Source organism: Oculina patagonica, chromosome 1, assembly GCF_052425735.1.
Source record: "Oculina patagonica isolate OP01 chromosome 1, crgOcupat, whole genome shotgun sequence".
In the NCBI taxonomy this organism is placed as follows: Eukaryota; Metazoa; Cnidaria; class Anthozoa; order Scleractinia; family Oculinidae; genus Oculina; species Oculina patagonica.
In genome coordinates, this window is record NC_135758.1 from 40,707,125 (window position 1) to 40,723,527 (window position 16,403).

At 40.1% G+C, this 16,403-nt stretch overlaps 2 protein-coding genes across 4 annotated transcripts; both read right to left on the reverse strand.

The window, feature by feature from the left end:
* Nucleotides 1-370: 370 nt before the first annotated feature.
* LOC144630805 (uncharacterized) lies at nucleotides 371-8,862 on the reverse strand. Of its 2 annotated transcripts, XM_078489178.1 has the most exons (3): nucleotides 8,704-8,862; nucleotides 1,484-4,361; nucleotides 371-910 (listed from the first exon to the last, which is right to left on the reverse strand). In XM_078489178.1, exons 2-3 carry the CDS (start codon nucleotides 4,331-4,333, stop codon nucleotides 905-907), a joined length of 2,856 nt encoding a protein of 951 aa, XP_078345304.1. In that variant the 5' UTR covers nucleotides 4,334-4,361; nucleotides 8,704-8,862; the 3' UTR covers nucleotides 371-904. The 2 variants fall into 2 exon arrangements, with proteins under 2 accessions (XP_078345304.1, XP_078345296.1); XM_078489170.1 differs by lacking the exon at nucleotides 8,704-8,862 and having other exon boundaries at nucleotides 1,484-5,729.
* A 156-nt stretch (nucleotides 8,863-9,018) lies between these two features.
* Nucleotides 9,019-14,901, reverse strand: LOC144630845 (uncharacterized). Of its 2 annotated transcripts, none has more exons than XM_078489207.1 (3): nucleotides 12,018-14,901; nucleotides 11,388-11,462; nucleotides 9,019-9,633 (listed from the first exon to the last, which is right to left on the reverse strand). In XM_078489207.1, exons 1-2 carry the CDS (start codon nucleotides 14,874-14,876, stop codon nucleotides 11,457-11,459), a joined length of 2,865 nt encoding a protein of 954 aa, XP_078345333.1. In that variant the 5' UTR covers nucleotides 14,877-14,901; the 3' UTR covers nucleotides 9,019-9,633; nucleotides 11,388-11,456. The 2 variants fall into 2 exon arrangements, with proteins under 2 accessions (XP_078345333.1, XP_078345327.1); XM_078489201.1 differs by having other exon boundaries at nucleotides 11,359-11,462.
* Nucleotides 14,902-16,403: the final 1,502 nt, after the last annotated feature.

Sequence of the window (16,403 nt, forward strand, 5' to 3'; positions counted from 1 at the left end):
ATTCGGCTCTACAGACTTTGGATTTTTTCCTTATTGCTTTTGTTTTTATTTTTCTTATTGTTTCTCGACCAGTTGTTAATCTCACCTAACAGTAAGGCGAGCTAGAAAACTGCATATACCAGTGGAAAAATATATGAAACTTCTTTCACATTGTACTCTTTGGTTATCTGTGGTTTAACACATTCAGATGCAGACAATCGCGAATTTCAAACAAACGTTTGAGTTTAGCCATTTTTCCTCCAAGATAAACTTGATTGATCGCTAGCGCGAACTTCGTTAGGTGCTACGTGAAATTAACCTTGTTCTACGACTTCTTTCGACGCCTGAAGCAACTTATCCACAAGAAAAAATAAACAAAAAGCAATGCAATATCAGCGTTCTCTTTATTTATATCACGTTGACAAAGAGAACAGTGATTTCGATATATCCGGCGCTCTGCAATGACGTCAGAAACCGCGGTTTGTATTTGATGTCCATTTTATAAGGAATATAACAAAAATAAGACCTGACATTAAGTCACGCTTACAACTATTTCATTCAACTTAGTGTTCTCTGATGAATAATGAAAAACAAAATCACAACATTTGCAATAAAGGCCATTTCAAATCTCTCCCCAAACAATAAAGGGATCATCTACAATTAAACACTATATAATGACAGCTTACACTATTCTCCTATAACATACAAACGTTTTGACACAAATTGTCCATATGTATATCATGTTCATTTCTAACCAGTTTGATTGCGAGGGTCTTAAGGACCTATAACTCACTTTCGAAACTCACTTTGAAATTGGGGAGCTCTATTTTACACATTGTCTGATAAGTTACATTCAATTACGCCTTGATGGTCTCAGTTCGTTCCAGTACGTCCATGTTTGGCGAGGCGCCTCAAACTGTCCTGTTTATTTCTGTAGTGAGAAAATAAATAGAGAAGGTTAATAACTCAAGTAAGATCGCATCCAAGCCAAGACAGTAATATCTGCAATTCTTCAGCCCATATGCTTTTGTTAACCAAACCTTTACGAAAAAAATCAAAAAAATCAAAATCGTAAGTATGTCATAACGTTCCAGCGGCATTGTAAAATGGAGAGTACATCATCTGGGAGTGCATCCAGTGAGTGACTACAGACAAGAGCGAAAGACGAATAAGAGTACCTCATTACATCTCTCTCTCTCTCTGGTGCCCGAACAAGCCTAGAACGGATCTGTGGTTTGATTGAAATAATCATCAAATGGCGACAACAAGTAATTTAAAATTTTAGTCAAACAAAAAGAAAAATATAAAATGTCTTGAAGTGAGGCCTCTTTTTTTGGCTGGAACAGTACCTATGGAGTGTTAAGGAGGATTAAAAGTTTAAAGCAGCTATCGCAATGTCTTATTTACTAATACATTCCATTTTGAAATTCAGGTGCTTTCATAAATCGCAAAGGTTTGAATGACTTTTCTCTGGAAAGAGAAGGTAAAAATATTGCAAAATTACCTTATCATTAAGTTCAAGTCTAATGTCATCTCCAAGCAAGACAAAGGGTGCCCAGTACTTCACATCTTTATATTCTGGCGACTCTCTCATTTTTTTCATGGACTGGTGAAGAGCTTCACTGGCACTCATTTTCTCATGGATCAGACATTTGTAGAAGATCTCCATGAACGTTTTGGTAGCCTCATCATCAACAGCCCACAGAGACATCAGAACTGAACGAGCACCAGATCCCATAAAGGCGCGAGCGATTCCAACAACACCCTCAGCTGTCAGGATCTTCCCACGTGCACTGTGACAACAGCTGAGTACCACCAGCTTGGCTCTGATACCAACTTCAGCTATGTCTTTCATTGTCAGCATAAAGTCGTCTTTTTGGGGAATGCCAATGACAGAACTATTGGGAGCAAGAGCTATTTCTCCTCGCTCGGCATTACCATGAGCAGCAATGTGCACCAAACTGACCTCTTGAATCCTGTGCAGGACTTCTTCCTTTGTAGCTTGTCGTCCGAAAAGACATGGTACTCCTAGCAGCGCTGTCACAATTTGCGCCTCTTCTCTGGCTTTAGGTAATGGACATAACTCCACACGACCAACCTCTGGATCTCCTACAATCAGTGCTCCAGTCTGGCAGTGATAGTCTGGTGGTGAGTCCTGGATGAGTTTGAGTGTCGTCAGAGATGGAATGAGACGGGTTCTCACAATTTCTGACAGGTATCTACCGCTGGAATCTTGAAGCGCAGTAAAAGGAATAAGAAACAACGGTCCTTCTGGGGCAATTACTATCTCCGGGCTGTCAATGCGATCCGCAATTGGAGACATAATCATCATGAATAATAAATGAAGCAATCTTTCTTTCTTTCTTTCTTCATATTTTCTGTGCTTAGGCTGGGCCGTTTCTTTGCTACGACTTGCTACTGTTGGTTTCGAAGTCTCGTACCACGCGTCCAACGAACGGTCCTCACACTGGATACCTCGAAGAGAATGTGCAATGCTTTCTATCAACTCCTTCAATTGATCTTCTAAATCGTTTCCATTAGAATCTGTGTCATTAAAGCCAGTGAAGGATATTTTTCCGTCCTTATTCACAAACCAGAGCATTAATGTCCCCAGTGGAGTACCCAAAATGAGAGAGTTAGTTCGTTGCCTGGTGAAAAGTTCTCTCATGGCGCTCAAATTAAGTGTCCTTGCATCACTGACTTCTTGAATGCCATACCTCATCGACAGTAAGTCCACAAGACCACGCGCTCTTCCTTGTTCCACAGTGCAGAGAGCATCATGTGGTTTGCCGAGAGCAACTAGCTGAAAGCAAAGCATCCTGTAACTTGAGATATTTTCATCATCCAGTGAAAGTTTGTGTTCGTCTTTAAGACGTACTCGCATCTTCTCGTGGCGGTTTATGCTTTCCATTAAATGAAAAATTGCTTTTGGAAGATTCTTCTTCGCTGCATAACTTGAACCTAGGTGCTTGTTAACGTAGCGTTCACCTTCTTTTGATCCTACCTCTTTCATAATCCTAAGGGCCTTCTCTTGATACTCCAGCGACTTTTCCAACTGGCCAAGTGCGAAATACGAGTTTCCAATGCTGCAAAGGGTTGTTCCTTCCCCATGTCGGTCTCCTATTGCTTTACTCATTTGAAGATCTTTCTCAAAATATTCAATCGACTTTTCATAGTTACCAAGAGAGTAATACGCACAGGCGAGGCTGTTACAGGAATCTCCTTGTCCAACTAAGTCCCCAATTTCTTCACTTAGATTGAGACTTTGCTTGAAATACTTGATTGATTCTTTATACTGGCTCATTTTCAAATGAACCCCACCAAAACTGGTATAACAGCGCACTTGGCTTTTCTTGTTCCCCATCATCTTTGTAATTACAAGAGCTTGCTCGCAATATTCCATCGACTTTTCATATTCGCCAAGAGTATTGCAGAAGTTAGCTTGTCTAAGGTAGGCTTCTCCTTCTTCTTCTCGATTCCCAAGCGAACGTATTATTACAAGAGCTTTCTCGTTGTATTCTAAGGATTTCGCATAATCACCAAGCCTGCTATATACGTTAGAAAGATTAAGGTAACTTCTTCCTTCCATTCGTCTAAAGCCAATTTCTTGCATTATTTTAAGCCCCATTGCAAAGTACTCGATGGATTCGTTATATCGGCTTAGAAGACAGTAAATACCACCGAGATTGTTGTAGCATGTTCCTTCTCCTTCGCGATCACCAGACTCTTTGCTGATTTTTAGATCTTTTTCTAGATATTTAATTGCTTTCTCGTATTGTCCAAGATCGATATATACCCGAGAGAGGTTGTTGTAGGCCACTCCTTCTCTTCCCTGGTCCCCAGTTTCTTTACCGATCTCAAGGACTTTTTCCGCGTAACCAGTGGCCTTTTCGTATTGGCTTAAGACCTTGTACACAAGACAAAGGTTGCTATACGATTGTGCTTCCAAAACCTTGTTCTTCATTACCTTTCGGATTGCGAGAGCTTTCTCGTGATAACTTAGTGATTTTTCACACTGGCCGAGATTGAAATACATCCTACCAATAAACTCATAACACTCACTTTCTCTTCGTTTATTTTCTGCCTCTTTGTTGATCTTGAGGCACTCTTTGCACATTTCAATGGCCTTTTCTGTGAAACCACTTTCGGAATATGCTTCAGAGAGACAAACATATAACTGCCTCTCGATATCTCGGGGCTCATTTGGTATAGTACGTTCCAGCTGATGGGCGATAGTAAGCCTCAGAAGTACAAAACACTCCTCATAGAAGTGGATTGCTTTAGTATATCGATGGGTGTTACGAAGGAAGTCGGCGACATTCCAGGCAACGTACAAAGCTCGGGTTGGTTTCATGATCCTTACCAACGTTTTTGGCAAGGCACTGCAAGTTAAGTTTTTTCTTTCGTTAGCTATGTTTATTACTCTCATTATTATAATATCTTTGAATCGTCATCATTTGTGTAGACCTAGTAACAGTTGCGAAGGAGGCTTGCGCAATTCGTAAAGTCTCATTTCTCACTTGTGTCTATTGTAACAAGGATTTAATTTTTGCACAGATACTGAATCAGTTTGACCATGATTTTATTGCGTTCGAGGAACGCATACTTATAGTGTCGTTTGTCCGAAATCAGTTCCGCGGGTTTTACGATCTCTCTCGCAGGTATCGCCGATGTTGTTCCATTTCAGCCTTTCGCCGCCATCTTGGACTATCTGGCTGGCTGGCTGGTCGTGACAGATGGCCTCAATCTCAGAGAAAACAAGATGGCGTCGAATCCTTCGATTTTGTGCATGAGTCTGTAGTTTTAATGATGCCAAAAATGTCATGGAAAATATTTCAGAGGTATCATCCAGGAACGTTGAGTTTTAGTCAGCCACCAAACGTCGTAAAACGAGTGAAAATCGACCGAGTCGATTGGCAGTTGTATAAGGTAAACTTGCGTGCTTTCATGCTGAATGGCTCCCCGGGAATGGCTCACAAATTACAAATTGTCAGCATTTTGAGCAAAGACAGTGGCTAGAAATAATGAACATAATTGCTTTATCGCTTCTTTGAATTTGTGATATATTGTTATTCGCAGATATTTTAGACGTTTTGACAAGGAAATCATTAATTGTATATTGAATGGTATGCGTGTTGAATAATTGTGACCATGAATGATCATTGATTATGCCTGTATTTTTGAAATACTCTGCCTAGCTTTCTTTTTCGAACTCCTTGTGGTATCTATCTTGGGTCGAACGCACTTCGCTACTCTCTGATTACTACTAGTTTCAACTTTCTATTACGTGTATTTCTAGTGCTTCTTATAGAGAGCCGAACAGCGATTTCATTAGGGAAGAATAGGCTTCCTTTGTTTCCACAAAGAGCTTAATTACATTTCTAGTAGCCGCCATTTTTCCTTCCCTCCACTAGCGGACTAGAACTCCTGCGTTTACTCTCACGAATTACCGGTTTTACCAGTTTAAGCTGAGCTTAATCGAAGAATACTTAGACGAGGGTTTAATCTCTGTCCCTGCCGGTTAGTTGCCCCGGGATTTTGACATTTGCGGAAAAAACTACTATTTCCAGGGGACCGATAGCATAAGGTTTACACTGCACAAGACCTTTCACGAAGGCATGGAGCAATAAAAATCACCGACATTACCTTACCAATGAAAGACTTTGCTAAAGATAATAGCAGCAATGAACATTCTGCTGCAAGTATTCATTTTTCGGAATTTGTCGGCCTAGGGCTGCCACCGGTCATATTAGCCCATAGAGCAGCCTCAATTAGTACTACATTTCTATGTTAGATGGCTGAACAGATGACAGTTTAATGTAATTTTCCTGGGGTTATTCGTAATGAACCCCATGGATAAATGCAGATTATGTTCGTTTAGTGTACTTTGCTCAAACCAACCAACCAAATCTAAAAAGATCAGCGTTGAATAAAAGCTACAAAGGATGAGATATTCTCGTGGAAATATATTCATTTCAGAATAAAAATGAGCGACAGAAATACACAAGTGACAAGAAATATCAAAATAGCCGTTCAGCAGTGTTATATATATGCGGTTAGAGGTGCGATGTTTCATTAGCATAGTTTCGCGTGCATAGAATCCGATTGCGTGTTCAGGCTAGGATTCTTCTTTCTAATAAACAACATTTCGTAAATGAAGCAGTCCAGTTTTCCGCTGCATTTTTTTAGGACGTAACAATAACTGGTAAGGTCGCCAATGTTACAAAGGCCGTGATCGTTCTTTAAATGCTTCCCGATTGCGGAGAACATATGTTCATCAATAATTTGGTGCAAATCTCAGGGGGGGGGGGGGGGGGGTACTCGGGATTTCAAGTGACGGGGGTGATCGAATGGGGGCAAAAATCAAGACCCAAAAAATCCTTAGTGCTTCCACCAAAACCCCACAAACCCTTAACCAAAAATTAACCCCAAATAATCAACAGCAAAACATGTTTGTTTGTACTTTATTTGCAGAACTACGCAGCCAAAGCACTACCACAAATCTTAAGATCATTTTAAATACCCAAAAAAATCCCTTTTTTAGTCAAAAAAATACTTGCCGAATTTTCCTGCCCAAAAAAATCCTGGAATCGAAACTTTCAACCCCAAAAAAATCGTTCTATCATCCCCGTCACTTGAAATCCCGAGTATCCCCCCCGGGGGGGGGGGGGAACATATGCCGAATGGTATAGCCGACATACTCCGCATCGCACAGATCATAACTACCAATCATTATAAATACATCACCTTAAATAACTAGAAATAGCTGACACTAGGTTGCCCCCTATTTCGTCACGATTCACGTCATAATGACGTTGTTATGACGTAATCGTGTCGAAATATGCGTCATAGCACCACATACTTATGCGTAATGAAAAAAATACGATTTTGATTTTATGCAGTATTGTCTTTTCTTCGTTCCAAATACATTCATTGTTTTCGCGTTTAAAAGCCCCTAGAGTTTGACCATATATGGTCATGCGGCGGGAAATTTGAATTTCTTTAATTACCTGTAACTTTACGCCATTCTATCCGATTGAGATGGGGTTTTCACCGTAAATATTGTTTTTCAGTAACAAAAATGCCTGTAACGTTTTGAACACAGCTTTACAAATTTTTAATGTTGTTGCTAAAAATAGGTGTCTCTTACGTCATTATACTTTCAAGAAAGGGCAAAATACCTTTACAATTACATCATCTTGATTTGGAAAAATCTAATTTACATTTACTTTCTACACACTAATTTACATATGCGACTTCTAAAACCGGTTTTGTCTAAGACCTCGTCAGTTGTTCGCCATACAAAATTTGAATATAAACATAGGTCATGTACTAACACACGAAAAGTAACTACTCGACACCAGGTCGTTATAATTTGTTACAAAGACTCGGAACCTTTACAATTGTAAAAATTTTAATATGTTCAAATGTCTTGCTTCATTCAAAATGTAAACTTCTTCTTTGTAAGCCAAAAATTAAGTTAAAGAATCTTCCGGGAGAAAAAGCCCTAGCAACCGACCATCGTGCTTACTTTTCACATTTCCCCATTTCCCAGCCCGTACAAAATAAACGAAACGCAACGCATGCAGAGGCGATGACGTTTCCAAGGGGGTCTTTCAAAAACATTTTCAGGAAATTTGTCAAAAAATAAACAAAAAATTAAAGTTGCTGACAACATCTGTGTTGAACGATTCTTCAACAAAAGCTGCATTACCTTGTAGCGTGACTTCTGACAAACGATATACGATACTTCTCGCGAGCGACATGCAAGGTCAAGGGCTGTTTCGTAATTGTTTACACAGACCGACAACACAGGCCCATTGTATTAATAAAAGTAGAGAGGTGATCATGTCTGTCGACTAAATTCAGTAGAACTCTTCAAATATGTAATTTGTCTCTTTCGTTTATACTTTGCATCAGGCCTTTCTGACTTTCCAGAAGTGTTTTGCTTCGTGTTTTTTGCGGCGATTTCTTGTTAACTTGATCTCCGTTCGCGTAATATTCATCCCTGCAGTGCGTTCTCAGTCCCGTTCGGTTGTCTTGAATCGGTCGATCGAGCGCGACAGAAAGTGGTACAAATTCCCCCCACTGCCTCATAACATAAGGCTTGACTGACGTCATCGCCTACAAAGAGAGACCTCTGCGGAGGAGAGAGGTTTCGTCACATTTCCAAACACCAGGAATTTCGTCAAAAATGCTGCTAAACTATAAACCGTGAACTAATCATTGTTTTGACATGTCGAAAACTGAATCGCATGAATCAGCTGAGAATTTCGTCTTTGGGGCAGGCTAATCTTGAACGATCAAAACAGCTAACAATCATGAACAATGAGCTATTGTAATCCGGGTACAACGTATCGTACAAGATATCACAACCGGCACTGCTTCGCCGTCTTTTTTCCACAGACAGCAAGTTTGGCTTAATAAAAATGCACATTTTAATTTTCCTTTTCGACAGCAGCTAAATGGTACTAAATCGATCTGTTAGCGAGATTTACTAAGGCAAATCGATTGCACAGAACACAGATGAATCAAGGAAATTAAGCTAAAGGCAGTGTACATTCATAAGTTTGCGCCGAGTCATTCTATAACTGTAAAAGTAACAGTCGAAGTTTAACAAAGATAACTGATTTGACTTGGATTATCGACGTTTAAATAAAATTAATCTTTTAGGACAGGGAAGAACATGGAGAAACATAATAAACCAAAAGATGCTCTTCTCACCTTCAGCTTCTACGGTGTCACGTCGGGTCGCGAAGCTGTGAGATTGTACCGCAGTTTCTTCAACGAAAAACGACCCAAAACGAGTTCACGTACAAAAACACCGCTCACAAAACGGTTCACAAAGCGAACCAAGGCCATAACAAAACATGGTCGGCTGCGCTGCGCTGCGCGAGCCCCGACCTGTTTATATCTCACGTGACTTCTTTTCAATGTTGCGTGACATTGTGCATTTGGTCACGAAAACGAAAAAATCTTACTGCTGTGTATGGACGGTTTGCATTTTGGGAAGGATAAAAGATGAGATCAAGACGTTGCTTTATCATAACAGAATATTTTACTTATGGAAGTTGGGAAAAATCATACATCGCTATATAAGATGGCTAAGATTGGTTCCGACTGTCAAATGGTATGGGCGCGATATTTAGGCCTGGATCACACTTGCGGCATAACTAATGCCGTGTTTACATTCAAACGTTTACTGCGGTTTAAATTGACCGAGGTCAAGTTAACTGAACCTAAGAAGATTAGTGCAGTGTTTATACTGCCTCAAATAACCAAAGTTAATCGCTTTCTACGTTTTGTTCCTTGCACCGCGAGTGAAGCTGGCGAGCAATCGACAGCCATTCAGGGGAGCTGAAGGCTTTGTATCGCAGCTTATCTTCATTTTCTCCAAACAGCTCCACCAAGATCTTTTCTTCAGTGTCTGTCCAACGATTTTTCTTTTTTGGACCAGTGCTGCTACTGCTGCTGTGGCTGTTCTCTTGCAATTGCGAGCCAGGCAGATCAGAATGGGGTCGTACTGAAGATGAGTGAATTTCTTGCGCTCCATGCAATTGAGAGCCATAGAACGGCGGCACAGCATATTGATGTTGCGGGTAGTAAGGGAAATACGTCGCGCTCATTCGCGAATATTGTTGCTGTGGATCTTGCCTGGAAAAAAACGGAAAACAAATAAATAATCTGTTTTATCCGGATAAAAAAAAAGTGTGAGTGGAATGAAGGGGAGACGTGTCCTTATTTTGTTCCATTTTACTAGAGCACGAAACGTGGCGCAAAGAAAGCCTGAACTCCGCGAATAAAACATGAAACGTGTCAAGGAAACTTGAACTCGCGATAAATCAAAAAAACTTCACCGCAACCTGATGTATCTGTCAATTTGACCTCGGTTACCGAGCTAAACCAAGCCAAATCACTGCATCATTATCGCTTTTACCGTGGTTAAATTTCCTTTGTCTTTTGCCGCATTTACTGAGGTATTAATTGATGTTTACATTGACCAAAAAAAATCCCAAGTGTAAACACGGCATAAATAACGACAAGGTCACGCAAGTGCAAAAAAACCCCTTGCGTTTATGTTTTATGTCACCAGTGTGAACAACACGACATAATAACATAGCAGGAACATGATGACGTAAGCATAACGACATAAGGAGCGATTTATGTCGTTTTGTCCATGTCGTTATCTCGTTATGTCGCTAGTGTGAACCGGGCCCTTAACATTTCAGTAAATGTACGTGTTAAAAAGCCTCACATTTTAATGTTAACTGTTATATTAGAAGTTTTAGTTAAGTGTTACAAAGCATCCTTAAACACTACCAAAAACACTGCATCCGGCTAGGGCGGGAGAGGGGAGTGGAGGTTACTATTTTTAACTGTTAGAGCGGATTGCTGGCTGTTGACCGTTACGGGGCCTAAAATTGTAATGTTTGGAATAGCACGCAAAAAAAATCTACAACAGCAAAGTACAGAATAAAAGATACGCAAAGGAGGGTTTGAGGGCTTAAAATCCTATTTCCAAGCCCAAATTTGCCCAAATCATATTTTCAAGCCTATTGCTTCCCCGATTTTCCAAATCCCAGTCCCAGTTCAATTGTTTATTGGTTAGTGATTCCCAGTGCCAGTGACCCAAATCCCATTTTCCCAGTGAAAACTTGCCCAAATCCAAGTTCCCAGTTCATACAATCATGCCCCTCGCAAAGGTGTACTTCTCAGCTACTCGAAGGCAAAAAAGATCGTACTTAAGTTTAACTTCTCGTCAATGGGTTGGTTGGGAGTTTAGCCGGTTTCCCTCGAATGGAAAGTTATAAAGAAAAACGCGACTTTTAAAAAAACCTCTTGGTTGATCGTGAGCGCGATTTTTGACTAGTGGACACGTGAAATTCACCTTGTTCCTCGAGTTCTTGAAGGAACTTATCCACAAGTAAAAGTAAACAAGAAACAATGCAATATTACCATTCTCTTTATGTATCTAACGTTATCAAAAAAAAATCAGTTATTTCGATATATCGTTCTGAAATTACGTCAGAAATCCGCAGTTTTGTCTTTGATGACAGAAACTCGAGAGAATTAACTTGTAAAAATCGTTAACAGTCCATTTATACACAAAAATAAAACAGGACATTATGCCACGCTAACAAGTAATTCTTACACATTAGTGTCCTCTGATGAATTATAGAAGAAACATTGCAATAAAGGACATTCCCACTACTTCCCCAGTCCAAATGGGGATCATCTACAATTAAACGCTACCGTAAATAACAGCTTACACCATTCTCCTATATCCTACAAACTTTCTAACACAAGTTGTCCATATGCATATCATGTTCAGGTATCACCAGTTTGTTTGCTGTATGCTCGTAAGGACATATAACTCACTTTGAAACTGAGGGACTAAGTTACATTACATTCAATAACGCCGTGACGGCCTCAGATCTTTCCGGTACGGCCATGTTTGGCGAGACGCCTCAAACTGGTTATTTCTGTAGGGAGAAAATAAAAAGAGAAAGGTAACACCTAAAGTTATATCGCATTCCAGCCAAGACAGTCAAATCTGCAATTCTACAGCCCCAATGTTTTTGTTAACCAAACCTGTACGAGAAAGATCACCTACTATTATCCAGCGGCATTGTAGAACTAAAATTGCATCGGCTACGAGTGCATTTAGTGAGTGACTGGAGATGAGCGCCAAAAGCAACTAAATCGAGACTAAAAGTACTTCATTACATCTCTCTCTAGTGCCTGGACAAGCGCAAAACGGATCTGTGGTTTGATTGCAATAATTATTAAATGGCGACAACTGGTGTTTTGAAATTTTAGTCAAACAAAAACAAAAATATAAAGGGTCTTGAACTGAGGTTGTATTTGACTGCAACAGTATGGTATGTTAAGGAGGGTTAAAAATTAAAAGGCAGTTATCACAAATACTGTATGTCTTGTTTGCTAACACACTTCATTCTAACAAATGCTTTCGTAAATCGTAAAGGTTTGGCTTGACTTTTCCTCAGAAAGAGAAGGTAAAAATATTGCGAACTTACCCCATTATTAAGATCAAGTGTTATGTCATCTCCAAGCAAGACAAATGGTGCCCAGTACTTCACATCTTTATATTCTGGCGACTCTCTCATTGTCTTCATGGACTGGTGAAGCGCTTCACTAGCACTCACTTTCTCATGGATCAGACATTTGTAGAAGATCTCCATAAACGTTTTGGTAGCCTCATCATCAACAGCCCACAGAGACATCAGAACTGAACGAGCACCAGATCCCAGGAAGGCGCGAGCGATTCCAACAACACCCTCAGCTGTCAGGATCTTCCCATTAGCACTGTGACAACAGCTAAGTACCACCAGCTTGGCTCTGATACCAACTTCAGCTATGTCTTTCATTGTCAGCATGAAGTCGTCTTTCTTGGGAATGCCAATAACAGAGCTGTTAGAAGCAAGTGCTATTTCTCCTCTCTCTACATCACCATGAGCTGCAATGTGCACCAAACTCACTTCTTGGATCCTGCACAGGACTGCTTCCTTTGTAGCTTGCTCTCCAACCAGACATGATACTCCTAGCAGCGTTGACACCATCTGCGCCTCTTCTCTGGCTTTAGGTAGAGAGCATAACTCTACAACGTTTCCTTTGAAATTCACACGACCAACCTTTGGATCTCCCACAATAAGAGCTCCAGTTTGGCAGTGATAGTCTGGTTGTGAGTCCTGGATGAGCTTGAGTGTCGTCAGAGATGGAATGAGACGGATTCTCACAGTTTCTGACAGGTATCTAGCGCTGGAATCTTGAAGCGCAGAAAAAGGAATTAGAAACAACGTTCCTTCAGGGACAATTACGATCTCCGGGCTGTCAATGAGATCGACAATTGGAGAGATGATCATCTTGAATAACAACTGAAACCGCCATTCCTTATCTCTAATGTACTCAGACTGGGGCGTTTCTTTGCTACGGCTTGCTACAATTGGTTGCGAAGTCCCGTACCACGCGTCCAACGAACGATCCTCACACTGGATACCTTGAAGAGAATGTGTAATGCTTTCTATCAACTCTTCCAAATGATCTTCTAAATCGTTTCCATTAGAATTTGTGCCATTAAAGCCCGTAAAGAATATCATCCCGTCCTTATTTACAAACCAGAGCATCATTGTCCCGAGTGGAGTACCCAAAAAGAGAAAGTTTGTTCGTTGCCTGATGAAAAAGTCTCTCATGGCGCTCAAACAAAGCGCTTTTGCATTACTGACCTCTTGAATGCCATATGTCATCGACAGTAAGTCCACAAGACCACGCGCTCTTCCTTGTTCCACAGTGCAAAGAGCATCATGTGGTTTGCCGAGAGCAACTAGTTGAAAGCAAAGCATCCTGTAACTTGAGATATTTTCATCATCCAGTGAAAGTTTGTGTTCGTCTTTAAGACGTACTCGCATCTTCTCGTGGCGGTCTATGCTTTCCATTAAATGAAAAATTGCTTTTGGAAGATTCTTCTTCGCTGCATAACTTGAACCTAGGTGCTGGTTAACGTAGCGTTCACCTTCTTTTGATCCTACCTCTTTCATAATCTTAAGGGCCTTCTCTTGATACTCCAGCGACTTTTCCAACTGGCCAAGTGCGAAATACGAGTTTCCAATGCTGCAAAGGGTTGTTCCTTCCCCATGTCGGTCTCCTATTGCTTTACTCATTTGAAGATCTTTCTCAAAATATTCAATCGACTTTTCATAGTTACCAAGAGAGTAATACGCACAGGCGAGGCTGTTACAGGAAACTCCTTGTCCAACTAAGTCCCCAATTTCTTCACTTAGATTGAGACTTTGCTTGAAATACTTGATTGATTCTTCATACTGGCTCAGTTTCAAATGAACCCCACCAAAAATGGTATAACAGCGCGCTTGGCTTTTCTTGTTCCCCATCATCTTTGTAATTGCAAGAGCTTGCTCGCAACATTCCATCGACTTTTCATATTCGCCAAGAGTATTGCAGAAGTTAGCTTGTCTAAGGTAGGCTTCTCCTTCTTCTTCTCGATTCCCAAGCGAACGTATTATTACAAGAGCTTTCTCGTTGTATTCTAAGGATTTCGCATAATCACCAAGCCTGCTATATACGTTAGAAAGATTAAGGTAACTTCTTCCTTCCATTTGTCTAAAGCCAATTTCTTGCATTATTTTAAGCCCCATTTCAAAGTACTCGATGGATTCGTTATATCGGCTTAGAAGACAGTTAATACCACCAAGATTGTTGTAGCATGTTCCTTCTCCTTCGCGATCACCAGACTCTTTGCTGATTTTTAGATCTTTTTCTAGATATTTAATCGCTGTCTCGTATTGTCCAAGATCGATATATACCCGAGAGAGGTTGTTGTAGGCCACTCCTTCTCTTTCCTGGTCTCCAATTTCTTTACCGATCTCAAGGACTTTTTCCGCGTAACCAGTGGCCTTTTCGTATTGGCTTAAGACCCTGTACACAAGACAAAGGTTGCTATACGATAGTGCTTCCAAAACCTTGTTCTTCATTGCCTTTCGGACTACGAGAGCTTTCTCGTGATAACTTAATGATTTTTCACACTGGCCGAGATTAAAATACATCCTACCAATAAACTCATAACACTCACTTTCTCTTCGTTTATTTCCTGCCTCTTTGTTGATCTTGAGGCACTCTTTGCATATTTCAATGGCCTTTTCTGTGAAGCAGCTTTCGGAATATGCTTCAGAGAGACCTATGTATAACTGCCTCTCGATATCACGGGGCTCATTTGGTATGGTACGTTCCAACTGACGGGCGATAATAAGCCTCAGAAGTACAAAACACTCCTTGTAGAAGCCGATTGCTTTAGTATATCGTTGGGTGTTACAAAGGAAGTCGGCAACATTCCAGGCAATGTACAAAGCTTGGGTTGGTTTCATGATCCTTAACTTACAAACGTTTAGGCAAGGCACTGCAAGAAAAAAAAAGTTTTTGTCTCGTTAGCTATGTTTAATACTGGCCTTTTCTATTCTCCCTTTTGTTCACACAAAGGATTTGTAGTAGCCGCCATACTATATACCTTCTCTCCACTATAGCTCTTCCGTTTACTCCCACGAGTGACCGGATTTATCAGGGCTTAATCGAGGGTCAAATCTCCTTTCAGAAAAAAAATCTTTGTATCTTTGGACTAAGTTATTCCGGAAATAAGACATTTAATCGCAGAATAGCCGCTAAGCGTGAGTTAGTTAAATCAATGAACTTTCGAACAATATGTGAACTATAAAGCTGTCAAGCGTCACTAATAAGTGATTGTGAAACCTGTTGGTATTAAATTCTATCCAACAATTTATTTAAATGGAAAATTTGAAAACTGAACCTAAATCATATAACATGCTCCTTACTTGATTAAATTTGACAATATTTGATGTGAATTTTGTACGGCAAGCTAAATAAGCTGCAAAATGACTCAGAACTTCACACAGCCTGAGGCATAGAGCAATAAAAAGCACTGACATTACCTGACCATTGACGGCAGTAACAACACCAGTAAATTTTCTGGGGCAAGTATTAAATTCTTGGTAATATTTTTGCCTCAGAGCAGTTGTTCAGGTAACATTCACTTGTTTTCGGCCTCAGTGTAAATTTTTCTGGGACCCCATGGATTAATGCTAATTTTGTAAATTCAGTGTTATGCTCTCAAACAAAATAAACAAAACCTAGAAACTTTAGAGTTATTTTTTTAAAAGCTACAGGGAATATTCTCGTGGAAATATGTTCGTAGCCAATATATTTGTATGCTATCAGTTTCGCACCAGACACCCACGACGTTATAAATGTAGTTTCTTCTCGAACTTATAATTTATTCATTAACTTATGGCATTTCACTCTTTTATTTCTCCGTTTAGTTTCGATTGAGAAGATATATCGAACGCTCAAGACAGAGTTTCATTGCATTTGCAAGCCCCTTGAATTTCTCCAAGAATGCTGTTCGTCGTTCTCCGCCGAAATCCAGCTCTTTTCAATATGCTATCAATGATGAATAGGTTTTGTTTAAATAGTATATTATATTTGCACGACAGCTAAGATATTCAGTCCTTCTCTAGTGGGTGATTCGAATATTGATCCGACTTTCAAATGATTTCAATTCGATGTTTGGTCTTGTTCAGATGTCGAGCAGTGAATCGCATGAATCAGCCTAGAATTTCGACTTTGGGGCAGGTTCCTTTTGAACGAGCGTCAGAACAGCCAATATGAACTACTGTAATCTGGATTGATGTGTGCATACAGCTGTTCAATTTCGACGTCGAAAAACGTCGACGTCTCTCTCGAATGAGAGCAGGTTTGACTCAATAAAAGTTTAACATTTAAATTATCCTTTTCGGAATCAAATTTAATTTAAAAATCTCGATGATTTGGTAAGTGCAGAATGCAATATGGAACAATTGAATGTATGATGTTTTATATAT